At 41.7% G+C, this 23,129-nt stretch overlaps 1 protein-coding gene across 2 annotated transcripts in view; it reads left to right on the top strand.

Annotated features, from left to right (window-relative positions):
- LOC134537587 (uncharacterized) overlaps window positions 1-23,129 on the top strand; it is a 92,172-nt gene that overhangs the window by 52,215 nt on the left and 16,828 nt on the right. Inside the window, exons 2-4 of one of the 2 annotated variants that reach the window (XM_063378177.1) lie at window positions 10,310-10,515; window positions 20,243-20,381; window positions 22,116-22,265. In XM_063378177.1, coding sequence (XP_063234247.1) covers window positions 10,310-10,515; window positions 20,243-20,381; window positions 22,116-22,265 — 495 coding nt within the window. Of the gene's footprint in view, window positions 1-10,297; window positions 10,516-20,242; window positions 20,382-22,115; window positions 22,266-23,129 lie in introns of both variants that reach the window. The other variant, XM_063378176.1, reaches the window with a different exon arrangement.

Here is a 23,129-nt window from a genome sequence, read left to right as displayed (position 1 = left end):
AGTTTTATTAAGCTTTGCACGTAAATGAAACGGATAGAGCTTGGAAAAAAGATCTCTGGCTGCATCCAAGCAACCAAGGTGACGTAACAAGGGAGTGTGTGGAAGAGATAGACCTGCCCCCCCCCTTGAGATTTTTCTGTATCCGCCACTGGGCGGTGGTCCCGCGTGACCTTGCATCCGGGGTGAGGCGACCGCGAGGCCGCCCTGCACGCTTCCAACCGAGCGCACCTCCGCATTCACCTCCCCCTCCCCCCGACGACGCCATAACTAGTCATACGATTATTTCACGTATTCATCGACTAGAAAAAAAATTAGACTTGAATCACAGGTATTTGATTTGAAAAAAATCTTTATTCATCAGCGATACTAGGGTATGTTTCTCGCAGTAACTTCATGACACAGTACGTTACATTACATGACACACTGTGCAGAGTTTCAAACTTTACGGTTTCTCCCACTGTTATCTAATGTCACGCTTCTATTCCAAACGATGACCACCACCTTGTGTCCAAATTCTGATGCCGCAGAAACACGCGGAAAAGTAATATAAAGTACCCCGCTTTTGAATTACGTGTACATCTACTTCAAGTTGACGATTGGACTACTGGGCTCTTTTTACGCCCTTGGTGACCTTCCGCCAATTATAAACAAGGATAAAAAGTAGTTACCGATTCACGTGTTATCCATCCAAAGGACGTGACCTTGTTATCTATTTGTGAAATAAAACTCGTGAAATAAGGTTTTTTATTGTTAACTTTTTAGTTTACTACATGTATACTTCATTTTTCCACTTAATCTCCATTCAGTTCTAAGCACTTTTCATAACTCTGCGCCGGTTTCTTTAACGTCTCTGCATATAAGTTCGCCGCCTGGGAAATAAACCAGTAGACAACGGCAGTCTTTGAGATCCTTGTCGCCATCTTGATGAAGGACCGTTCGTAATCACCCACAGAGCGGCCGTGGCAACATCTCAAAAGACATTCCTGCGGACAGCAATCAGCGGCAACAGCAGCCGGGTATCTCGGATCGCCGAAGCGAGCAGGCGAAGTCACGCGCCAGGAAGCGCGGCTAACCGCAGAGCAGAGAAGTCAAGCGGGAAGCCCGCAACACAGGGGCTGTTATCGTAGCACCTCATGCCCTCAACGACGATCAAGCCGACGGCATCTTCGCGAGTCACACTCCTGGCGGGCATGGATACTCGCCAAGCAACCCCACGGGACAAGGAGGGCATGGTTAGACGTGTGTGAGGACGCCCGTTCTGATTCTATTTTCACGTGCAAAAAAATCTTCACCTGCCCCGATGTAATGCTCCTGAGTGCGGGCTTCCCTCTTCACACGTCTGCACTGCGAGTAGCCGCACTTACTGGCATTTTGATTCCCAGGCGGCGAAATTCTATGCAGAGGCGATAAAATAAACTGGCGCAGCGTTGCGAAAAATGCTTAAAATGAATGTCGATTAGATGAAAAAAAAAAACGAAGTAGATATGCAGTAAACTAAAATTGTCAATAAAAACCTTTTTTTACACGAGTTAATTTTTTTAATGACCTGAACGGACCTTACTTTATGAATATCCCTCGTAACTAGAGATCTAACAAATTCGTGTTAATTTCCTGTCTAAAATATTATCCAGGCTGAACTCAACACACGTCTTCCTATTTTTACATTGGCTGCAAACACAATATATCTTTCGACCTGATTGTACGTGACTAGGTCTCGTGAAATTTTGTAGTGTTGGTTATTAGTCTCATCCTTCAGGCTGTTTCAAATTAGCAATTATCCAATGAGTACGTAATTGAAAATGGATGTTGGTATACATATGTGAGGTCGATAAACTCCGATACCGTTTTGCCGATCATCAAAGTTTTTTTTTTTTTTCATGGAGAAGGTTTTTATGCTAGCCATTTTTGTTATAACTCTCTACTAGATGGCGCTGCGGCGCATCAGCTTCTGTAACATTCAACCAATCGCCATGAGTAAATTCATTTTTATAACATAAAACCATAGGTAATATATGCACAAACAATGAGTGTGAGTCCTTTGTGTCCAACACACGGCAATTGCCTATCGTTCTCCTTGGTAAGAACCGTCCGCTGAGTGGAGTTCGTGGTGGCTAGCGAACTAAAGGCGCTAATAACATTTTAGTTTTTTTAATTTCGTCAATATATTGCGTTGCCTTGAATTTTAAACGCAAAACTATTTGGTTGGATGATTGAGCCAATCGCACCCATTAGAAGCTCGTTCATTTGTTTCAACAATGAGTTAATGAAAGTGAAATACATTATATGGTCACATCTTCGCAATTTTTATCCAATAAAACCTGATGTAAGGGAAAATTCTACTTCGCGAGCTAATTCGACCTTTAAAACCTGAAAAGGTACAAAAATACCGTAACTCCAAGACATTATTTTAATATTTGTTGATGATCATTCAATTTCAACATGAACGAAAACCTTATGACCGATACAACTTATTTTGTTCTGATAAAAAAAAATAGTTAAGCCAATTGAAAATTTTTTAACGACATTAAAAATCATCGCTCATGCAAAATATTGGGTATCAATTTTTTGTGGTTTTTTTTCCAGATTTTCTGATAATACAGTGATCTCTATTTCCAATACAATGTTTCTTTCTTTTGCCCCGCGTTCAATGGATTATTTTTACCCGATATCCCCGTCACTTAATTTTATATTAAGAATGAATTATAGCTATTGTAGTCTGAAATTATGAGGGTTTTTATATTAAATTAAAATTGAAAAAAAAAATGAAATTTATCGAAAAAAAAAAATATTGAATTCAGCATAAAATTTTAGAAACTGAGAGTAGTTATAAAAATTAAAAATAAATTGTAAATACTCTATGCAAACTTGAAACCTAACAAATAATAAGTAATAGAATTCACTAGATTTAAGTACTTCCTCAGACATCCGCTGAGACCCCAGCACGTGTGTTTCTGTACACAAGCGTGACTATGTGTGCATTACGGCGGCATTCGCGCCACATGTTTCGTGCGGGAACACTATTACCGATCACGACTATGCGGTAAGTGCGAGAGGGGCTGATAAAAGCAACGAAGATAGAAAAAAAAGGGGCGAAATAGAGTGAGAAAGAGGATGTTTGGGGAAAAAGGGGGGGGGGGGGTTACAAAGGCGCGGTGTTAAGACGCGACGGTCGAGCAAGTAAACAGTCGGTAGCGGTGTCTGGAGACGCGGTCGGGAGAGGAGGGGAGGTAGGTTTGTTGACGGTTTGGAGGGGGGGAAGGAGTAGGGTGGGGGGGTGACGCGGAGGGGTAATTAGTCGAGCAGCTGCCTGCCAAGTTCTCCGACTCTCGCCGACCGAGATTGTAATCACGGCAAAAGAGCGCGCTTCGCGTTGTGGCGTGGAGGGTGGAAAGGAGGGGGAAAGGTTAGGAAAGAGGAGGAGGAGTGGTAAGAGGCTGTCTTTCTTCAAGTCGGGCTACACTCGCGCCCCTAGCGGCGTTGGGCGTGTCCCAAGCTGATAAAAAGGTTTCCTCGTCACGAACAAGAATTTTTTACTCGGCGGAACAGATATTTTGTTTTGTTAACCATGTTTCGTCCGAAACAAAATTTATATTTGTAAAACCCATCCAACAGTGCAACGGAGTCGACGAAACCGTATTGTTGTATCAACGAATTCTTTATCCAGGATGAATAAAATCGCCCCCTACAACAATCGATATGCCAATAAGATTAATTTACATAAATATGGACTGTCTCAAATTTTAAATTTCTCAAAAGTAATACCAACCAGTGTGCGTATCCATCTGCCAATTTCTTCCTGTCAGCAGTGTTTGTAAGCAGCTTCATTTTTGCTTGTCATTGTTCGGAACAAACATCAAGGAGTTTCTTTGCAAGTGACAGTTTAAAAATGGGTAGGTACCACTGGCACTACGTCGAGAACTGTCGAATTTGAGACCAGTTGCATGACGGGAAACTTAACAAATAATTCTACCGTTTTTTACAGTAAGTACAACACACAAAAAGTAGCTTATGATCATGGTGAGGGTGCAAATTAAATTATATTGTGACATTATTTAAATGTTTCTACATAAAAAAATCTGATGTTGGGACAAAAAAAATACTTTGACTTAGCGAGCTAGATGCAGACTTAAAACCAAAGAGTGAAGTTCATACCTACAAAGTTACAAAAATTATATATTTCAACAATATTGCCATTAAATTTCTACATAAACGAAATCTTCAAGCCTTATCGGAAAATGTTGGTCCTGATGACAAAAAAAAATGACGCTGAGCTGAAAATAATATTTCAAGCAAAATTTGTGTACGTGCTTCGCACTTTTATGTAGATATAGGCGTAAGGCGACGTGGCCTCCAAGGTCTTAGATAACCCTGCATCACTTGGACATTAAATTGGTGCTCATAAACTTTAGTCGGTTCGGGTCGTTGGAACAAACACATGAGTGCGACGCCTTAGCGATTACGTTCACAGAGTTCCCCTTGACGCCGCTGCGACGAGCTTGTTGGGAAAACGGGTAGGACACCAAAATCCGTTCCCTATAAATAAGGGACTGGCAGTGTCCTATCGTGCACTAGGCATACGGTTAGGATACAGGTGTAGCATAGGTATTGAATATCCAACACCTAAACCCTTATCTTGGAGTACTGGCCTAAGAGACTAGCTGAGGTATCAGGCCTTGCCCGAGCCATATGCGCCGTGAAGATACTTCCTTTAGTGGGATGGGGATAGTTTTTTCCCCCAAAATATCACGTAGACAGTAGATTTTATTTAGATTCAAAAGGAACAACCTTTTTTTCTTTGTATATTTTGGAACCTTTTATTTCGAAGCTTGAGGGTACACAACATTTTTGGTTCGTCCATCCAGACTGTAAGCAAACAAACTACACGGCGTGCCGAATCTTGAATAAGCTACGTGTGGTTGTCCCGTGTGGACTAAAAAAAATGGCGTTTACAAGTTAATACCTGCCACAGTGTGATTGCCCCTGTGTTTTGCTGGTACTCATAGCGAATTCAAGTCGGTTAGAACCGCATGCGCACGAAATCTTAGGACAACAATGCAATATTTGTTGCCGTGGAAAGAAGAACGCATCTAAAATGGAATCACCTTTGCTAGGAGGCGTTGAAGTCATCAACATGAAGTATCCGCTTCGCAAAGGCAGTCTACAGGCAGAACACACTCGCACTGCCCATTATACGTGTCCCTCCTTGTGGGTGTGCCATTGCCGTTACAGAAGCCGTCGCAATTGACCCGGAGAAGGCGTCAACAATGCAAAAGCCCGTTGTCATGGAGACGAATCATCGATGAAATGGATAAAATTCCAAGAAGTATGAAAATTCTGCTTTAGGGTTGTTTTAAGTATCGATTTCAAAAGTATCATTGTCGAAAGAAAGCCATTCCATAAAAAAAAAGTATCGATACTATCCCCTCAAATTCGCCAGTATACTGCTTCTCGATGTCTTGAAGGCTGCGACCACGCATTTACCATTTTTCATTTTATTTTTCTGAACAAAATCATTCAAAGGGAATTTGTACTGGTCAAATATATTTTAATGTCTTAAGCATCCTTAAAGAAATATGATTTGAACTTCCTGTCTTATTTTGCACACAGAAGAAATATTGTTCTCTTCGTCTTGGTTCGTTACGAAAAACCATATTTCGGGAAAACTGGACTGGAGAACTTCCCCCTCCCTCCCCACTTGAATCACAAGATTTCCCCCCACGGGTTGGTCGGACGGAAATAGCAGCCATCCCCTCCCCCCTTCGCTCTTTTTTTTTCCCTTCATCGGCGCGTACGTCGCTGTATTAACGCGCTCCTCTTTTGTTTTAATTTCTTTGGTTATTATTCGTAGTTATGCGCTGGGTTGCGCGCCGGCAGACGTAAACATCTCGTTGAACGACGCCCCCCAACCTCCATCCCTTTCCATCTTCCCATTCCCCCCCTACTATCGGGTCGAGCCTCCTTCCCCAGAAGACTAGGGTAGGGCTCAGACGCGCCGTTGCCTATTATTAGAGACTGGAAGGGAGGGGCATTATCTCTCGCCGATCGGTCGAGAGGGGAGCCTGAGATTCACCAGCTCCCGGTCAGTCCCCGAAAACATGTCCCGGGTAGGCTACAAGTTCACAGGCATGGAAGCCAAAGCCATAGACACGACCCGAACAGTTCCGGAGTGAAATTCACTAATGGCCAAGAGACGTGTGGTGGCGCGAGCCAGAGTCGCCCTTAGCGACCCCGATTATTTTTAGAACTCTCTTTGGGCCCAGCCAGGCGGCAACCTTTACTCCCAATTATCTGCATCCCTTCCTTCCTGCGAATCCTTGCTTGTACGCTTTGTGTGGAACCCTCCCTAATCGCCGTTCGTTTTCAATGTTCCTTTCGCGGCGTCTCGCGTTGAAAATCCAGCCGCTCCCAACGCAATTGGGTTATCGCCCCGTCGGAAGCAACCCTTCGCGCGTGTTGAGTCTTGTAGTCACGCGATGGGTGTGGTGCCTAGCTCCGCCGCTGAAGGAGGGGGAAGAGAGGGGAAACACTGACCGAGTGCGAGAGGGGGGGGGGGGGGGGACGGGAAATGCACGCTGCCATTTCGCTGAATTGGCTTTTCGCCTCCCGTCTCGTGCCCTCTTGCGACGCGAACCGCAACTGACGTCTGAGCGGGCGTGATGACTTTCTGTCCATACGCGCGGTCTAGTGTAGTGTTGTCTGCCGTTCTGAAAGTGGAGCCGATGGTTTACATTTTCATTCTGCAAATGTTGTTCTGTTAACACCGGGGTATCCGCATTGTGGAAAGTTAGGAAAAAAGTAATTGAAATTCCCCGGTGGTTGTGATTTCAGAGGAAATTTCCATGCTTCTGTTTGTCATCATCCATTATATATATATATATAATCAAAATTAGAAAAAAATATGAGGTAAAATTTAAAATTAAAAAAAATTCAAAATTAGAAATGTCTCAAAATTCGTGTTGTCTTCAAAAGAACTAAATGTCCCCAAAGCGGCTTATATTCCCCATCTACCACAACCAGCCGCTAGTAAGCCTCTGGGGACCTCTAACTTTAACACCGGACGCCTTATACCTATTGTTTTATAGAACTTTGTCATTTTTAATTATGACATCACATTCCCCATTTTCAAACACGCCATTTTGTTTTATAGAAACTTTCTGCCATTATTAATTGTGATGCCATGTCCACCATATTGATAATCAGTAATTGCTATCCAAAAAAATGCGTCATCAATATGTGCGTCGGTTGGTGTACCAATAAAAAAAACCAGCCCACATAGCTTTGTTTGCAACTGGTGAATTTGACAATTACTTTTGGGCCAATGGCGGCTTCATGCGCAGAAGGCAATTAATCAGTCTTATATTTGATATATGTGATAATAAAGTCAAACTCAAATTTTATGCAAGAAAAAAAAAATATTTTGAAATGAAGTATTTAAATTAAAGGTTTCAAGGAGTAACACATTTACCAAACACGTTGTTTGTTTAAAATCATTGGCCCACATGCCACTTTGACGCATCTCTCTAAGTTCTAGTTACCTTACGTTGAATGTTTTCGTTTCCCTACGATCATCCAACCTATACCAAATAAATGAGTTTATGTACCTAACTGTTAAAACACTTGAACACTTTGTTTTAAATAAGACTTTGTGGTATTGGTTGAGTGCTTCACAAATGAAGCACTCGAATTCTTATATTATCCGATCCGCGAATATCTAATGGTTTTAAGTGCCAAACTTCTGAATAATTGAAAATCGGGTTTTTGACAGTGTTGGTAGAGACTTTCAGTGTGCATGCGCCAAACATGCAGGGTTTGCATGGGTATGTTTTGTGCATGCTGCATCTGCAATAAATTAATTTGCCTGCGAAACTGTTGCAAGTGACAGTGTAGATTGTTTCAAACCATGGAGGTATTAGTCTATGCAGTGGGTGTCTGCTCTAAAGTTGAAGTCACTCTGGTTAGAAATTCGTTTTCAAAAAAAAATCCATATCTGCGTAAATGCAAATGCTTGAAGTTTGTTTAAGGTGTCCTTCTAGCGAGGGTGTATCTGTGTTAGACGGGATGATAAGTGCGACTCTCGCTGTTGCTTCTAGTGAGGTATCGCCTCTAAGATCAAGGCTCTGGACTGGTACGCAGTCTTCTCATTTCCCACAGTACAACTATGAGATTTCAAACGGTAACTTTAACATTACATGGCATAGAAATGAAGGTAAATGTGTATTGCAAGTTCCTTGAGTGTTTTCAAGAATCTTTACCACTAGTTCCATACCAAAAATATATATATTCTGAAAACATTCGTTTTTAACCATTTTTACTGTCAAAAAATACTGTTTCTAACCGAAATACGGAAACAGTACCGACATACCGACCCCACCTTTTTCTCAAATGCTTTTCATAAATAGTCACCGCTCATGTATCTCGAGTAGTTTAAAAAATCGCGTTACTCTTCTGCATATGTGCGCACAGATAGGCGGTGCCATCAAAGGCTTTGAAAGAAATTCACTCGGATCATAACGTTAACATGCCATCATGATTAGAGCATTTTTAAATAAAGATTCTCATAACATACTGGGTGATGTAACCGTGCTTTACCACGGCAGTCCGCACGCAGAAAACACTCACAGCTCACGATCGGCACATCGAATGAAAAAAAAAGTGATGCAATGGCCTTTGCCATTGGCAATAAATTAATTTAAATATATATATATATATATATATATATATATATATATATAATCCGATAAAACTCGCGCGCCACCTATTGTACGTTGATGGTACTGTCAGAGACTTTTGCGAAAGTACCAACAACAACTCATACAAAGTTTCAGCTCAGTCGGATGGGGTGCATGGTGTCAATAGTTATAAATATTTTATTGACATATATGAGAGAAGGATTATCATTTCGATATCTTAAAAAACACCTCACGCTATTTTTAAAATAAAATAAATTTCTTCTCATATACACTTTTATTAATTTATATTTATTAAATTTTTTTACGCTATTCTTAATTAAAATTTATTAAAGTTTATTTTCTATATTGTAGTTTGGTTTTCTATATAAAGCGTGTTTTTTAGATTTTTAAACTATTTATTTTTTACTTTTTTACATATAATATTACTAGCTGCCCGACCCGGCTTCACACGGCTATACTAATGGAAGAAAATTAAGCCACATCTCACATTTACAGTAATGGTAAATTTAAAAAAAATCAGTGAACATTTATTACAATGCTGTATAATGTACCGGAGAGAAAATGAATAGCAACGATGGTTTCCCGACTCGTGCTCGCAACGTACAACTGATGTACCCGTACTTCGCTACGGCAGTCTACAGGCCGCTCATTATACATCCCCTCCTTGTGGGTACGCCACTACCGCGCGATGCCCGTTGCCATGGAGACACAGAAGGCATGAACAATGCAAAATCCTGTTCTCATGCAGACAAAGTAACCACTGTTGCCTGGTTTTAACCACACATGGGATCTAATTTTCGGAAAACGTCATCCTGCGTAACATAAGGAACATTACTGTGAAGTTTCAAGTCTGTAAAATATATATGCTTGAAAAAAAGGGCAATAAAAAAAACAAATTAAACACAGAGAGAGGAAAAAAAACAATAGTTTATGTTTGCGATTTAAAGTAATAAAAAGTATTTAAATACTAATTGAACTCTTACGAGGGTACTGATTGCTTCGTTGTTAATATCACACGGGTGTTTTTTACTTGTATGGGAAAATTCAGAATGATAATGCATCTAGTGCATGGCAACAATGTTAATAGGCAATAGCGCCTGCGGCATTAACACACACTTCGTACGTGTACTGCATGTTGTATCTAACCCCCCTCCAACGCATTTGATTCTAAATTGGACTTTTAGTAAGGATCCCTACTGTTATTGATAATAAAATATATATAGCCTATAGCCTTCCTCCATAAATGTACTATCCAACACTGAAAGAATTTTTCAAATCGGACCAGTGGTTCCTGAGATTAGCGCGTTCAAACAAACAAACAAACTCTTCAGCTTTATAATATTAGTATAGATCAGTGAATTGTAAAAAAGGGAAAATGTTTTGCTATCCAGACGGGACTTCAACCATGAGGAGATGACCTCCATGGTTTGAGGTGGGTGCCGTGGCGGGTCTGCTAACAGGGCGCGCGCTGTCTGTTCTCGGGCTGGTGGTGGCTGGTGGTGTGCCGATGGTGGTGTGCCGACGGTGGTGGCTGGTGGTGTGCCGACGGTGGCTGGTGGTGTACCCGGTGGTGGGCTGGCGTGACGACGGCGCGCCGCACCGACCAGCTCTGTTGTCAGGCACGCTGCGCACCTACCAGAAGGCCGGCTGCGACGACGACGTGGTGACGCTGCGCTGCCCGCCGGGGACCAGCATCTCCGTGCAGGTGGCGCAGTACGGCCGCTCCGCCGCCTCGGCGACGCTCTGCCCCCGCGGCGCCGGCGGCGGCGGGGGCGGCGGCGCCGCGGCGCCCGACTCGGCCTGCCTCTGGCCGGACGCGCTGCAGGTGAGTCGCAGTACGTGGCTGGAATTAGGACGACTTGAACGGAATGCGAACCCTGGGCTTTGCGTTAACTAGCTCCTTCACCATATATAAAAAAGGGGGGTTGTCTATAAAGTCGGTTTACGGACGATAATTTTACGTTATAACGTCATAAAAAAAACATTGATAAAAAATTGCATACTTTTTTAATTTTCAAATATTTACAGTTTTTTTTTTGCAAAATTTAATTTAAATAATTTTTAAAAATATAATCACGAACAATTAATTTAAAAAAAACGCCTTAACCTGTTTGATATTAGGTATAGAAGATTTTCTCGCACGGTGGTTGGCCGCGGTTCTTGCACGCTCGGCTCAGGCGGAACGTGACAATTTCTCGTGCGTGCAGCCGGCGTTCATAGATTTATAAGACGTTATCGCGTCAAAAAAAAAAGAACAGCAAACATGGTGTGTCATGAAAAATAAAGAAAAAAAAATGTGTAGGTATAATATGATTTTTAGAGGCATCCACATAGACGGTATTATTTTAATCGAAGTCATGGCCATGGTTGTTTTTTGCATATATGAAATACTTTCTTCGCATAATTTTATATTTTAATTTGTGTTTCGTTCAAGCATAATTTTTTTTAAACCTTTGGAAAGAATAATCGAATATTAAATAACTCGACTTTATTCTGCGTACTAATATGCGCAGTAAATATTCGAAAGCTATTCAGGGAACGGTTTACAAATAACTTTAAATATTGGAGGTACTGGGACAAAACAAAGCATAAGAACCCGGGTAAGAATCCGAACACTATTTTGTAGTGATACAGCTGATTTAAGGTAAATATGGTTCATCTAAAATGCATTTGACTTTTTCTTCAAACAAATCCAATGGACATATATTGTACTTGTTGAGAAACGTTACCAAATTCCTGTTTTTGGAGCCTACATCAGCATTACAGGGATCTACGCACGATATACGATCCCAAGTGAATCCAAATTCGATCGCTTCTGCAACCGGCATCGCTATTCCTTCACCTTCCACAAAGTATTCTTCGGCCTCACGGAGGCTCATCTTGAACCCCGATATGAAGCCCGTCTATCTCATGCGGGTACACATTCTCAATACCTTCACCTTGCGCTTGTATCTTTCCTACACATGTAATGCTAGTTATTGTCATACACAATTAATTTGTATGGGAAATTTGCCTTGCACTTGACTTTTCTCCAAACAAATTTAGAAGACATTCTACGGACTTGTGATGAATTCTCACAATTACGTGTTAAGGAACGTTTAGAGAGTATACACCAGGCCTCCGATGATACACACAAGCTACACGCGCCCAAGTTGAAGCACAATGAACCCCACGTACAACCTTTGCTAAATAATTAATTTAATTAATTGTCAATTAGTCAACTTACAATAAATTTGTACATAAACATAAAACGAATCTGATTGATTGCTGTGAAGTGTTCTGTATCTCCTAGAATATAAAGTTCTAATAGTTTTGATTATAGCTATTTTACACCTTCCATAAAGCATTCTTGGAATAAATAAGGGTAACTTCGGCTTTCATTGGCTCATCCTGAACTCCTCTGTAACTACCCTTCTCTGTTCCTCCAAATTCAGTCAGGTGCTCCTGGGCTCACTTTATCTTTCTCCTAACTATCTTGAATCTCAAGGTGAAGGTCTTAGCGTAGCTGTCTGTGTGACCACCTGGCGCAGCGAACATAGTAAACATCGCAAGCATAGCGAACATCGCGAACATAGCGTAGCTGTCTGTGGACACCTGGCGCAGTGAACAAAGCGAACATCGCGAACATTGCGTAGCTGCCTGTGTGGCCACCTGGCGCAGCGAACATCGCAAGCATAGCGAACATCGCGAACATGGCGCAGCTGCCCGTGTGGCCTCGCCTTCAGGGCCGCCGCGCCGGAGAAGTGCACAGGCGCTTGTTTGCGGACGGCTCTCGGACCGCCGTGTTTGGAGAAGGCTTCCACGTCGCGCGTGCTGTCCGGCGCACGCGAGAGGAACACAGCCGCCTCGGGCCCCCAAGGCCACACGGCACGCCGGCAGGCGGAGGTTCGCGTGAGATGAGCGTGGAGATACCGCGTGGCTCTGGTGCCAGGACGGGGGCCTTTCAGTGCTCGCCAAACACATCTAAACGTTCCGTGACGAGAAAATTCATAATACACTTACAATACGGAACTCCAACACGACATTTAACGTAGAATTCTTTAAAATTAATTCCTAGCGTTTTAAATATACGCAAATTGTGTTTTCAACTATATTTCCGGCCGCGAATCACACGTATGTAGTTTAACGTAGCCGCCGCTAGAATTCGTTGCCGGAGCAGCTACGTCGACTATCGAATCACTCCATCTGAAGACCGAAATTTAAAACTGTGTAATGGAACGGCTCCAATAAAAAAAAAAAAAACTTGAAAAATAAAGACTAAACCCCGGCTTTGCATCTTATTTTCCACAAGGAAACACTAAACAGTTAACACTATATAAAGTTTCCCTTTGCGTGAACTTCGGTTCGCGCCATCCGCCACCGAGGTCACACATTTTACGTCCCACGAGACTTCCGTTCCATTTTTCACGAAATTTACTCCTGCCAAAATGCGCCGTACACCACAAGCTGAGATGTTTACACTTCTGAGAATGTCAAGATGGCGCGTGACACCCCCCCTACCCCCCCCCCCCCCCCGCGAGGTGACGACACGGGCGCTGTTGCTCGAGAGGATGTCACAACGTCGCGTCGCGGCGTCCTCGCCTCTGGCTCTTCAGTCGGATCCTCCGAGGGAAGCCTTTTTTTCACAGACGGGTAGAGCCAAAACCCGAAGCAAATATTGTAATAGGATAATATGGGAAACAGACAAAAAAAATGCGAGACATGTTGTTCAGCGAACCTGGCGGCGTGGACTGAACCTACGCTTTGGAAACGGCGGTAAAAGGCATTGAAGTGTGTTTGGTGCGATAAGATGATGGTTCTATTTGCGAATAAATAAACACATTATTATGTGAACAGTAATTCAGAATGGCCGGAAATATTTGTGCGGTGTTTGGCTGCAAAAATTACAACATTACTAACAGCTGAAAGTCTTTTTTCAGATTTCCAGCGGACCCAACGCAGTAAGTGTTTCGCGTTTCGCGCATTCACAATTTTAACCCCTTTGTTTTATATTTTTGTCTCTTATTATAAAGTAATTATTTATTATAATTCCTTACCATTCTTGTAACATGATTTGTTTGCAGCAGTTTCTTTCGGTTTGATTAAGGATTTTTATTTAAAATGCAGTCACATTTTCAGGTGAGAAATTAATTTCATACATACAATTTACTTCCGTTACTAAAACTAGTTGTTCTTGTTTCCTTAAAAATAAAACAGCTGGAAAACCAATTAGATACTACATAGGCCTACTACTTGTTCAGTTATTTTGATAGATTATATTTTGCACATAATTACATATCTATCTTTGACACATACCTTTAAATAAAGCCTGAGAACAGTTCTGTATGAATAATAGCATTAAATGTGTTTGAATTTCTAGTTTTGGTAAAAACAGCACTTATATTAATTGTGTAAACATGTTTCCTTTAATATGCACGTAAAATTGAATTACGCGGGGCTTTCTTCAGTCCACGCCGCTAGAATGCGCTGCAGTCTGATGTCTCGCGCTTCGCCAATGCTAATTGGCCGGAGTTTCCCATATTATCCTATTACAATATTTGCCCGAAGTTCCCCGAAGTTCATGCTTTTTGACGTGACAACGTCTAATAAATCGATGAACGCCGGCTGCACGCACGAAAAAGTGTCCCATAACGCACATTGTCCCGTTACGCTCATTGTACGCTTGCGACGCATCTATCTCTCTTCCATTAGATTGGAACAACCGTCGATTTGTCTTTTTCGAGGCACATTAAACTTGAAACACTCACATTCGTTTCCTACTTTTCCTATCATCGTCCTATCCTTAACAGAATGACACAGAATGGAAGAAGTTAAATAGCAAACATGTATAAAAGTTATAGTTAAAATAATCTCTTCGTTAAAGTAATAAACATATTTGAATTAATGAGTGCAAATAAAAGTAAATTTATCAACTAAATTGTAGATTTCATTTCACTCCTTCTTTGTTTCCATACAAAATAGTGATAATTCAATAAAAATGATTCAATTTTATTCATAAAAGTATGCAATCATTTCATCAATGTTTTGTTATGACGTTGTCACGTTAAACTATCGTCCGTAAACCGACTTTACAGACAACCAATTTTTTTCCGTATCTTTAATGTAGCTATCCTAACCAAATCAACCGCCCACAATGTTTTAAAGTATTTATAATGTAGCTAACCGAACCTAATTGACCATTAGTATCCTTTTATCAACACCGCCATATTTATTTACTATGAACAAAAAAAAACCGAAGATGCACGATCGGACGTTTGGCTCTCTCGTCCGTGAAAAGAAGGCTTCCCATCCTCCGACACCTGCGCGCTGCGAGCGCAAACATTCGCTCTTCACTTGTCCTCTACTATCTCCGTATAATATCCCCCTACGAGGATCCCGCCCACAGAAATTTTTCTTTCCCAACCTAACTAAAACTAAGTGTACGTGCCTGGGGTTGGGGACTACAACAGACGCTTTCTCAGGCCGAGGTCTAATCACTAGGGACTGGAAAAATTCGCGGTTTCAATGACCACTGGATAGACTCCACGATTCTCTATGTACTCGGGCAACTATCGCCTGGTCATTGGCTACCGACTCGGGACACCTGTTTACTGCGATTCTTATGATTCGATACTTCTTTTGTTGAGTGTTTGCCATTGGCTCGGAGTCCTTCAGGTAAATTGCGGTCCAATCACTGACGCAGCATTAAGCTAAACGAGTTTGGATTCCAGCCTGTCTCGAAAGAAATCCGTGAATTTTTCCGGTCTCTACTAATCGCGTAGGGTTTCAACAATTCATGAAGTGTAGCATGCTTTGTTCGGGTATTGTCCCAGCCTTAAATATTCAGAGAAATTTAAAATTCCGGAAAAAAATTAGTGAATAATAAAGATCGCAGGCTTTTTCGCGGCTATTGTCTGAGGTAGCTTGGCTTCTGGGTTATAGCCGCGTGCAAGGCGAATATATCACCGACGTTTCGGTCGACATTGCAGGGTAGAGTTACGTACTGAGATTATTCGCCGATCCATCATATTGCCATCCGGGGCAGTTAGTGTGTGCGAGACCAGAAACCGAAGTTTCTATAACTCGCTTAGTGCATTGTAAATCAGGTGCACCCCACACTTTTGTAAAATCACTTGGATCAACGGGCGGGGCGCGTGCCTTGTTGGATAAGTTTGGCACACGGGCCTGTGTGTGCACTGGTAGGTTGTGTAATGCTATATAAATTACGTGTACCTAATTCGGCGGGGGAGAGAAGCTCCCCACCAGCTAGATCGGCTAGCTGGCGTGATGTAGCGTCGTGTTGGTGTGCATTAGAGGCTTGATAGTGTGCTGTATTTGCAAGTGAACTAATTAAACTCGGGTGTGGCGTGTACTGTAAAGCTGTGCGAGCCGCTCCTCCGAACCCCTAAGAACACAGAACATGCATGGGTAACTGAGATTATTACAAGTTCTTTTCCCTTTAATACTCTCGCCCGAGAGGAGTATTTCCCGATTGGCTGCAGCTGTGGGCCAATCACAAACTTCCTTTCGTCTAGTTGGCCTGTTGGTTTGGCCAATCAGTGACCTCTTCTCTTCTGATAGGATGGGCTGTTTGGTTAACCAGAGGCGACCTGTATTTTGTTATATGCAGAGTTAGGTTATGAATTTTTCTGAAGAATGGATCTCATATTCTGCCTAATTTGAAGCCATCATCTGGAATTCACTTTATAAATTTGACTAGTCATAACAAGAAGTTATCGCAACTTTAAAAATACCTATAATTTATTAGCCAAGAAAATCGTGTTGGATCAAACATGGCATCAGAAATATTTAACATTTAGCCGTTTCTCTTTAGCATTACATACGCTGCGCTATCTTTCATTTAATTTTTCCAAACTAATGGTTCCAGTCCGAAATATACATTTAAACAGAAATAAATGTTTTACTTCTAACGTGTGTATATAAGTACACGCACAAATATATAAATTATTGGTACCAGAAGATATCAACCGATTTTTTTAAAAATAGTTTTTTTTAAGCCCTTTCCTTATTATAGAAAGTAACTTTCCCGCACTACAGCTGTTAAAAAATTTTTTTACCCACACTACTGTGTGAAGAAAAAAAATACATGCACCCTTCATTTTATTATTATTATTGTTATTATTATTATTATTATTATTATTATTATTGTTGTGTACGTGATAAGGCCGACGTGAATCTCCTCTCGGCTGAGGTACGTGACGCCTAGCATGTTCCACGGCAGGACCTGTCAAAGAGGACGACTAAGGACGGGAGATTATCTGCCCTGGAAGAGTCCGAGAGGGGTGGACCCATAATGCCCCGCTTTGTCCACCGGCTCTGCCGCTCCGCCGAGCACGGGAGCTACCAGTCACGATCATATTACACAGCCACAATGAGTGCTAACTGGCAGCACGACGGGAAACGGCATAAGCCGCCCCCAAAAAAGACCAGACCTGACCAAACCAATGCGGACTAAAAGTCCAAGTGCCCCACCCCTTGCATAGTAGAACTTCTACCACGCCCCACTCTTCTTCCAGGACCATCCTTCTATTCCTGTAATCCACCTGCTTGTAATAATGCATGACCTTTGCATCCCGCATGTATGTGCCCAGGGTTTTCCCTCTGTCTATGGAGGTTTTACCTGGGCCCAACTTATCTAGTTTTAGTCTAGAATTAAGAGTGAGGGGAGTTAGTCATGGCGAAAACGTCTGCCATGGCTGGCCAATCCCCTCCTAGCACATGATGCACGTGACCTTCTCTGCATGGTTAAAAACCCGCATGTTTAGAGTGTATAGGGCTTGCCCTGAGACGCACTTAGAGTCTTCCCAACCTAGACCCCTCCCTTACACACTTAGTTTTAACTTAGGTTAGGAAAAAAAAACAGTCTGCTTCCCCAGGCCGCGGTTCGCGTCTCCTATCACGGGTGGGGGGGGGGGGGGGGTGAGGGGTGTTGGTGTAGCCGCACGCTATAGTCAAGGAGTACAGAAGGAAACATATTTCACTCCCAGGTTAAACGTAATTCCTTTTTTTCCCCTCCCCTTCTGAAATCGGCTGCTAACGATTCTAACACTACCAACCCCACAGCACAAATCTAAATAAATTTTGGTTTTGTCCCGGACGATATCAGGATCTGTAGGATACTAACCGAAATCTCAGGGTTCAGGAACTAGGTCTCTTTAATACATTTCTACGTTTCAATAAAATATCGTCGAACTTGTCTTGATGGTCAAAGACATAAAAATTAAGGATTTTCATAAGATTGAAATGAGTGATTTTCTGAAATAATATTGGGTCAACCTAGGTGTTTCACAATACATAACCATCTTTGGTTCGTAAAATCGTGATATTAATTTACATAAATTCAACACTCAAATATAATTTCTTGAAAGTGGTAGCTTTGATTACAGCAAAGGCGCAAAAAGGAATGTACCATTAACTAGTGCTTTCAAGAATGAACTGATACATTCAAACACGTGGGTACCAAAGAATTAACATAAATTTTTGTTATAAACATAAACGTTTCCCTAGGTCTCCATTATTTAGTAAGTCATGCATCCTTTTTATTATTTTAAACACATCACACAGGAAATTGTAAAACTCAACATTCTTTTGACGCACACGATTTAAAATTTTAAGGACTCCAACCTGACGGTGTATTATTTGTTGATTCGCACGTTTCTTAAAAAAAAAAAAAAAGTTAAATGGTTTTCTCAACATCAACATATTTTACAAGTCAAAATAATCATATTAAGAAAGTAAAATTACATTTTGTCGACAAGACATTATTAAAAATTAGGTTATAATTTAGCTCTGAATGTGACGGACGTTCTGAAGTTCGTACAGACGAATCGTTAGTGTATAATAAGCGCATTGTAATCCCTATCTAGTGACAGCCCCCTGGTCTGGGTCGCGCAACTTGGCTCAGATTTGACAGTTCTTAGAAGTGGTGCCAGAGCTGCCCCATTTCCCAACTGGCACTCGCAGAGCATCACGTGATGTTGGTTCGAGGACACACTGGCAACCACACGGAATTGTTTACGAACACTTTTGTTAGAACAACATTAGCAGAAGGATACGTAGACCACATTACTACTTTTGAGATCTGTCAAAGTTGAAACAAGTTACGTGATTCATACTGAAAAAAAAACACAGTTTTATGATCACGACATATTTTCCTCAATATAGACACAAAGAATAGCAGATGCGCAAACAAAGTATTTTATTAGGTATAAATCATTAGTATATGGAAATAAACGGATTTTCGTGTAGCTTGCCGGGTTTTTTATTCATGGAGGTTGTAAGTTATGGAGTGGGTGTGTGAAATTTTGACCATATTTATAATTGAAGTCAAACTGTTAACATCCCTCAATCCCACTTTCTCATCTGGCTAGCGGACAATTGCTTTGTTATAATGTTGTAAAAATCTAATTCCTTGCCGATGTGTTAAGTTTTTTTATTACTCACTTCAGGATTATATCATAACGATTCTTTCCTAGCGGCTTCCTTTAAAGTAAATATAAACATTTTGTAGATTTAAACTTAATGCAGCTACATATTGTTTTTCTAACCAATTTTCAACGTGAGTGAAGTCAACTTTGGAAGAAACCCCACTCCATGCACCAGAATGACTTCAACCTTAGAACAGACATCCACTATATGAACTAACACCTCCAGGACCAAAGTGACCTTAACTGCAAAACAGCCACACACTCTTTGGACTAATGCCTCAAGGAACTAGAGTGACCTGAACGTTAGAACAGAAACGCACTACATGGACTAATACCTCCATGCACCAGAATGACTTCAACTTTAGAACAGACACCCAATCCATGAACCAACATCTCCAGGAAACAGAGTGACTTCACTTAAAAACAGACAACAGAACCATGAACCAACACCTTCAGGAACCAGAGTGATTCAACTTTAGAAGAGTCTCTGAAACCATAGACTACTAATACTTCCATGAATCAGGAGAATTGAACATTAGAACAGACATACACTCCATGAACCAACAACTCTAGAAACCAGAGTGTTCTCAACGTTAGAACAGACACTTATAACAGACACCCACTCCATGAACCAATTACCTCCAGGAACCAGAGTGTCCTCAACGTTAGAACAGAAACTTATAACAGACACCCACTCCATTAACCAACATCTCCAGGAACCACAGTGACCTCAACGTTAGAACAGACACTTATAGCAGACACCCACTCCATGAACCAACACCTCCAGGAACCAGAATGACTTTAACGTTAGAACTGACACTTATAACAGACACCCACTCCATGAACCAATTACCTCCAGGAACCAGAGTGTCCTCAACGTTAGAACAGACACCCACTCCATGAACCAATTACCTCCAGGAACCAGAGTGACCTCAACGTTAGAACAGAAACTTATAACAGACACCCGCTCCATTAACCAACACCTCTAGGAACCAGAGTGACCTCAACTCTAGATCAGACACCCGCTCCACGGCCTCCCCGGTGCTAGGGCTGCCGACGGAGGGGGATAGGGAGTGGGGCGCCGCGCGGCCCCGCCCGACAGCTGTCCTGAGTGACGGGGCTCAGTACTCTCTGTTGCAGACGGTGGTGGAGGCGTGCCAGAAGAAGCGGCAGTGCAAGTTCCACACGTCGCCCAAGGCGTTCGGCGGCGACCCCTGTCCGGGGGCGCGCAAGTACGTCGAGGTCGCCTACAAGTGCCGCCCCTGTGAGTGCCCGCCCGTCCGATTATAACGTGCCCAGGTGGCCGATCACCACACGCCAGGGGTTTCCCGTCATTCCGGAGGGTGTTCCTACCATTTTTACTATTGCAATCACTTTAAATTTTCCTTTGAACTCTTGATATTTACAGAATGTAGGTATATGTTAAAACCATGTTGGGGATTATTTGCCAATAGTCCCATCCGTTTGCGTGAACCTTTTATACATAGTTGACAGACATTAAGGAGGTATGTTCATTTTCAGGTTTTTTTATATACTATATTTTTACGTTTAAAATAGTTAAACTTGTATAATTTTTGAGTGACCGAACTTCGACTATATATATATATATAACTTATATATATATAACTTTTTTCCCCAAAATAATGAAAGAGTTGAATTTTTAACATTTTAGTGAAGTATGGGTTAGAAGATTAAAAGGGAATAAATTATTGAATATTTTTTTGGTTTAAAGGCAATGCCTGTGGATACTGCGTGGTATGGTTTAGTTTGATTTTTTTTACAATTACATATTTAATTTTATTTAGCACTTTAAAAATAAAATAATTCTGAGAATTTTAAAAGGTTAGGCAAAATTAAATAACTTTTTCCTTAAAGAAATTTAACAATATCACATAGTAGCCTGTAAAAATTGACTTTAAACCTAAAAAGTTCTTTCTTTATATTACATTTCATATTTATCCATACTGCATAAAAACGCTAAAAAAATTTATGCACCTATGCCAGCTAATTATGCAAAAGGCATGCTTTAATATATATATTTTTCATTTTGTAAAAGTTTAGCCACACAAAAAGTCGGCAAGTTTAACCTTGTGGAACGTAAATATGAAATAATGAACTGGAACAGGACATACACCCTTAATACTAACTGCTTGAACGTTTTAATGAGTGAAGTTTTTCCTACATCTCTTATGTATTTACAGAGTTTTACCTGGCTGTGAGGGCAATTGGTCCTAATTCTTGTGCGCATGGACCCCACCAAGCGCTGGAACCAGTGCGCGTTGATTAAACTTCTGAGTGGCATCATGACTCTAAATATCACCCGTCAGATCAAACATCCCTATAATGGGTCTCATCCTTAGTTTTCAGAGTTCTCTACAGAGATGGACATTAACCCTCTCTTTACAACGTACGATTTCTGCCATTAGCTCTGTCCTTGTATCGGCGTGCTCTGTTCCCAGATAACCGCCATAGAGCACAAAAGGTTTTAGACACAATTTTTTATAATATAATGAAAATTTTATTAATGTTTCTGAAACATTGCATTTTTAAAAGGAAAATTTGGGACGAGATTTAGAAAATACTTTTTCTTGTTTTATTAATTTTACTTCGAAGAGGATGTAACTGAAACACGCAATTTAGTTTTTTAACATTTCTTTTTTCAACAAAATTTTTATGTCATTTAAAATTTTGAGTCTGTCTGAGCATAGTACAGTTTTAATGAAATACCTGTTTATTAATAGTGATATTCTGCTACAAAATGTTTCTTCAGTGAAATACAAATTGGCGTAGTAGGTGTAAATAGTGTAATTGCATTGAATTATTCTTTTTTTTTGTTTTAGAATGGTTATAACTGTAATAATACAGTCAGTATACACTATTTTATGTTCTTAGAAAAATCATAATAAATATTAAATTTAATAAATATCGCGTGTCATTTACTGTGTACTGCAATCTGTGCCGGCGGCTGACCGTTGTTCTGTGCCCGGGCCGGCGGCAGCGGAGTTCCGCAGCAAGGTGGCCTGCGAGAACGAGGCGGTGATGCTGGAGTGCGCGCCCAACTCGCGCATCGCCGTCTACTCGGCCAGCTTCGGCCGCACCGAGTACGAGAGCCTGCAGTGTCCGCAGGCGCCCGGAGCCCCCGAGGAGAGTGAGTACCCTTCTCCCCACCCTCGCCAGAAGGGTGAAACATGCACTGGATACATAACAGGTGTTATACTAGGTGCTTAACCTTTCCCAGAGAGTGGCGGACCCTCTCCAGAAGGGTAAAACATGCACTGGATAGTACGACCTCTGAAGTAGTTATACTATGTCCAGGCTACCTGTAAAAACCCCTCTTCCGCCTTCCTTCCCGGAGGACAACCCTTGGGTCTGATCGCTTTAACCTGTGCGGATGCTTGGCTGTTGTCTTGCTTCGTCCACCTCATTATCGCTGCTCCCCAGAACCTTTGAATATATATACTGTATAGAAGTCGCGAGTGGATAGGATTTACTCTACGTCTTTCAGAAGCGTATGATGAGCAGCTTGGGAACTTCACCGCTGCAGTGCGCTGCCGTAACGCCCTGTATCGTCTTAGTTGTTATTTAAACGTTAGAGCGCAGCGCTGTCGCCCGCTGTCATTCCCCGCACCCCTCATCCATCATTCACTGCAGCTCAACGTCGTTCAACGGGAGGGGGAAGGGGTGTTTGAAGAGTTCGAGACTTGTCCGCTAGGGACCACCACAAGTCGATGCCCTAGAGATGGTGGCGATTGCGGCGGTGAATTAACCAACTACCTCAAAACCGTATTAGAAATTTTAACCTGGGCTGGCGACTTCTATACAGTATATATATTCAAAGCCAGAACGGACCATGGCGTCAACTCGAGAGCCTCCATTAGCCAACCCTCCTAAAGACATTATGGCGCTTAGGCTCATCGACATATGGTTTCAAGAAATTAACAATGCCGATCACTTCTGTGTCTCTGGTTGTAACCATTTACACTTACCTGGCGAGTGCCTCTCGGGAAGCCTT

This window comes from Bacillus rossius, chromosome 12, assembly GCF_032445375.1.
Source record: "Bacillus rossius redtenbacheri isolate Brsri chromosome 12, Brsri_v3, whole genome shotgun sequence".
Lineage (NCBI taxonomy): Eukaryota > Metazoa > Arthropoda > Insecta > Phasmatodea > Bacillidae > Bacillus > Bacillus rossius.
This window is presented reverse-complemented; position numbering and strand designations above follow the sequence as displayed.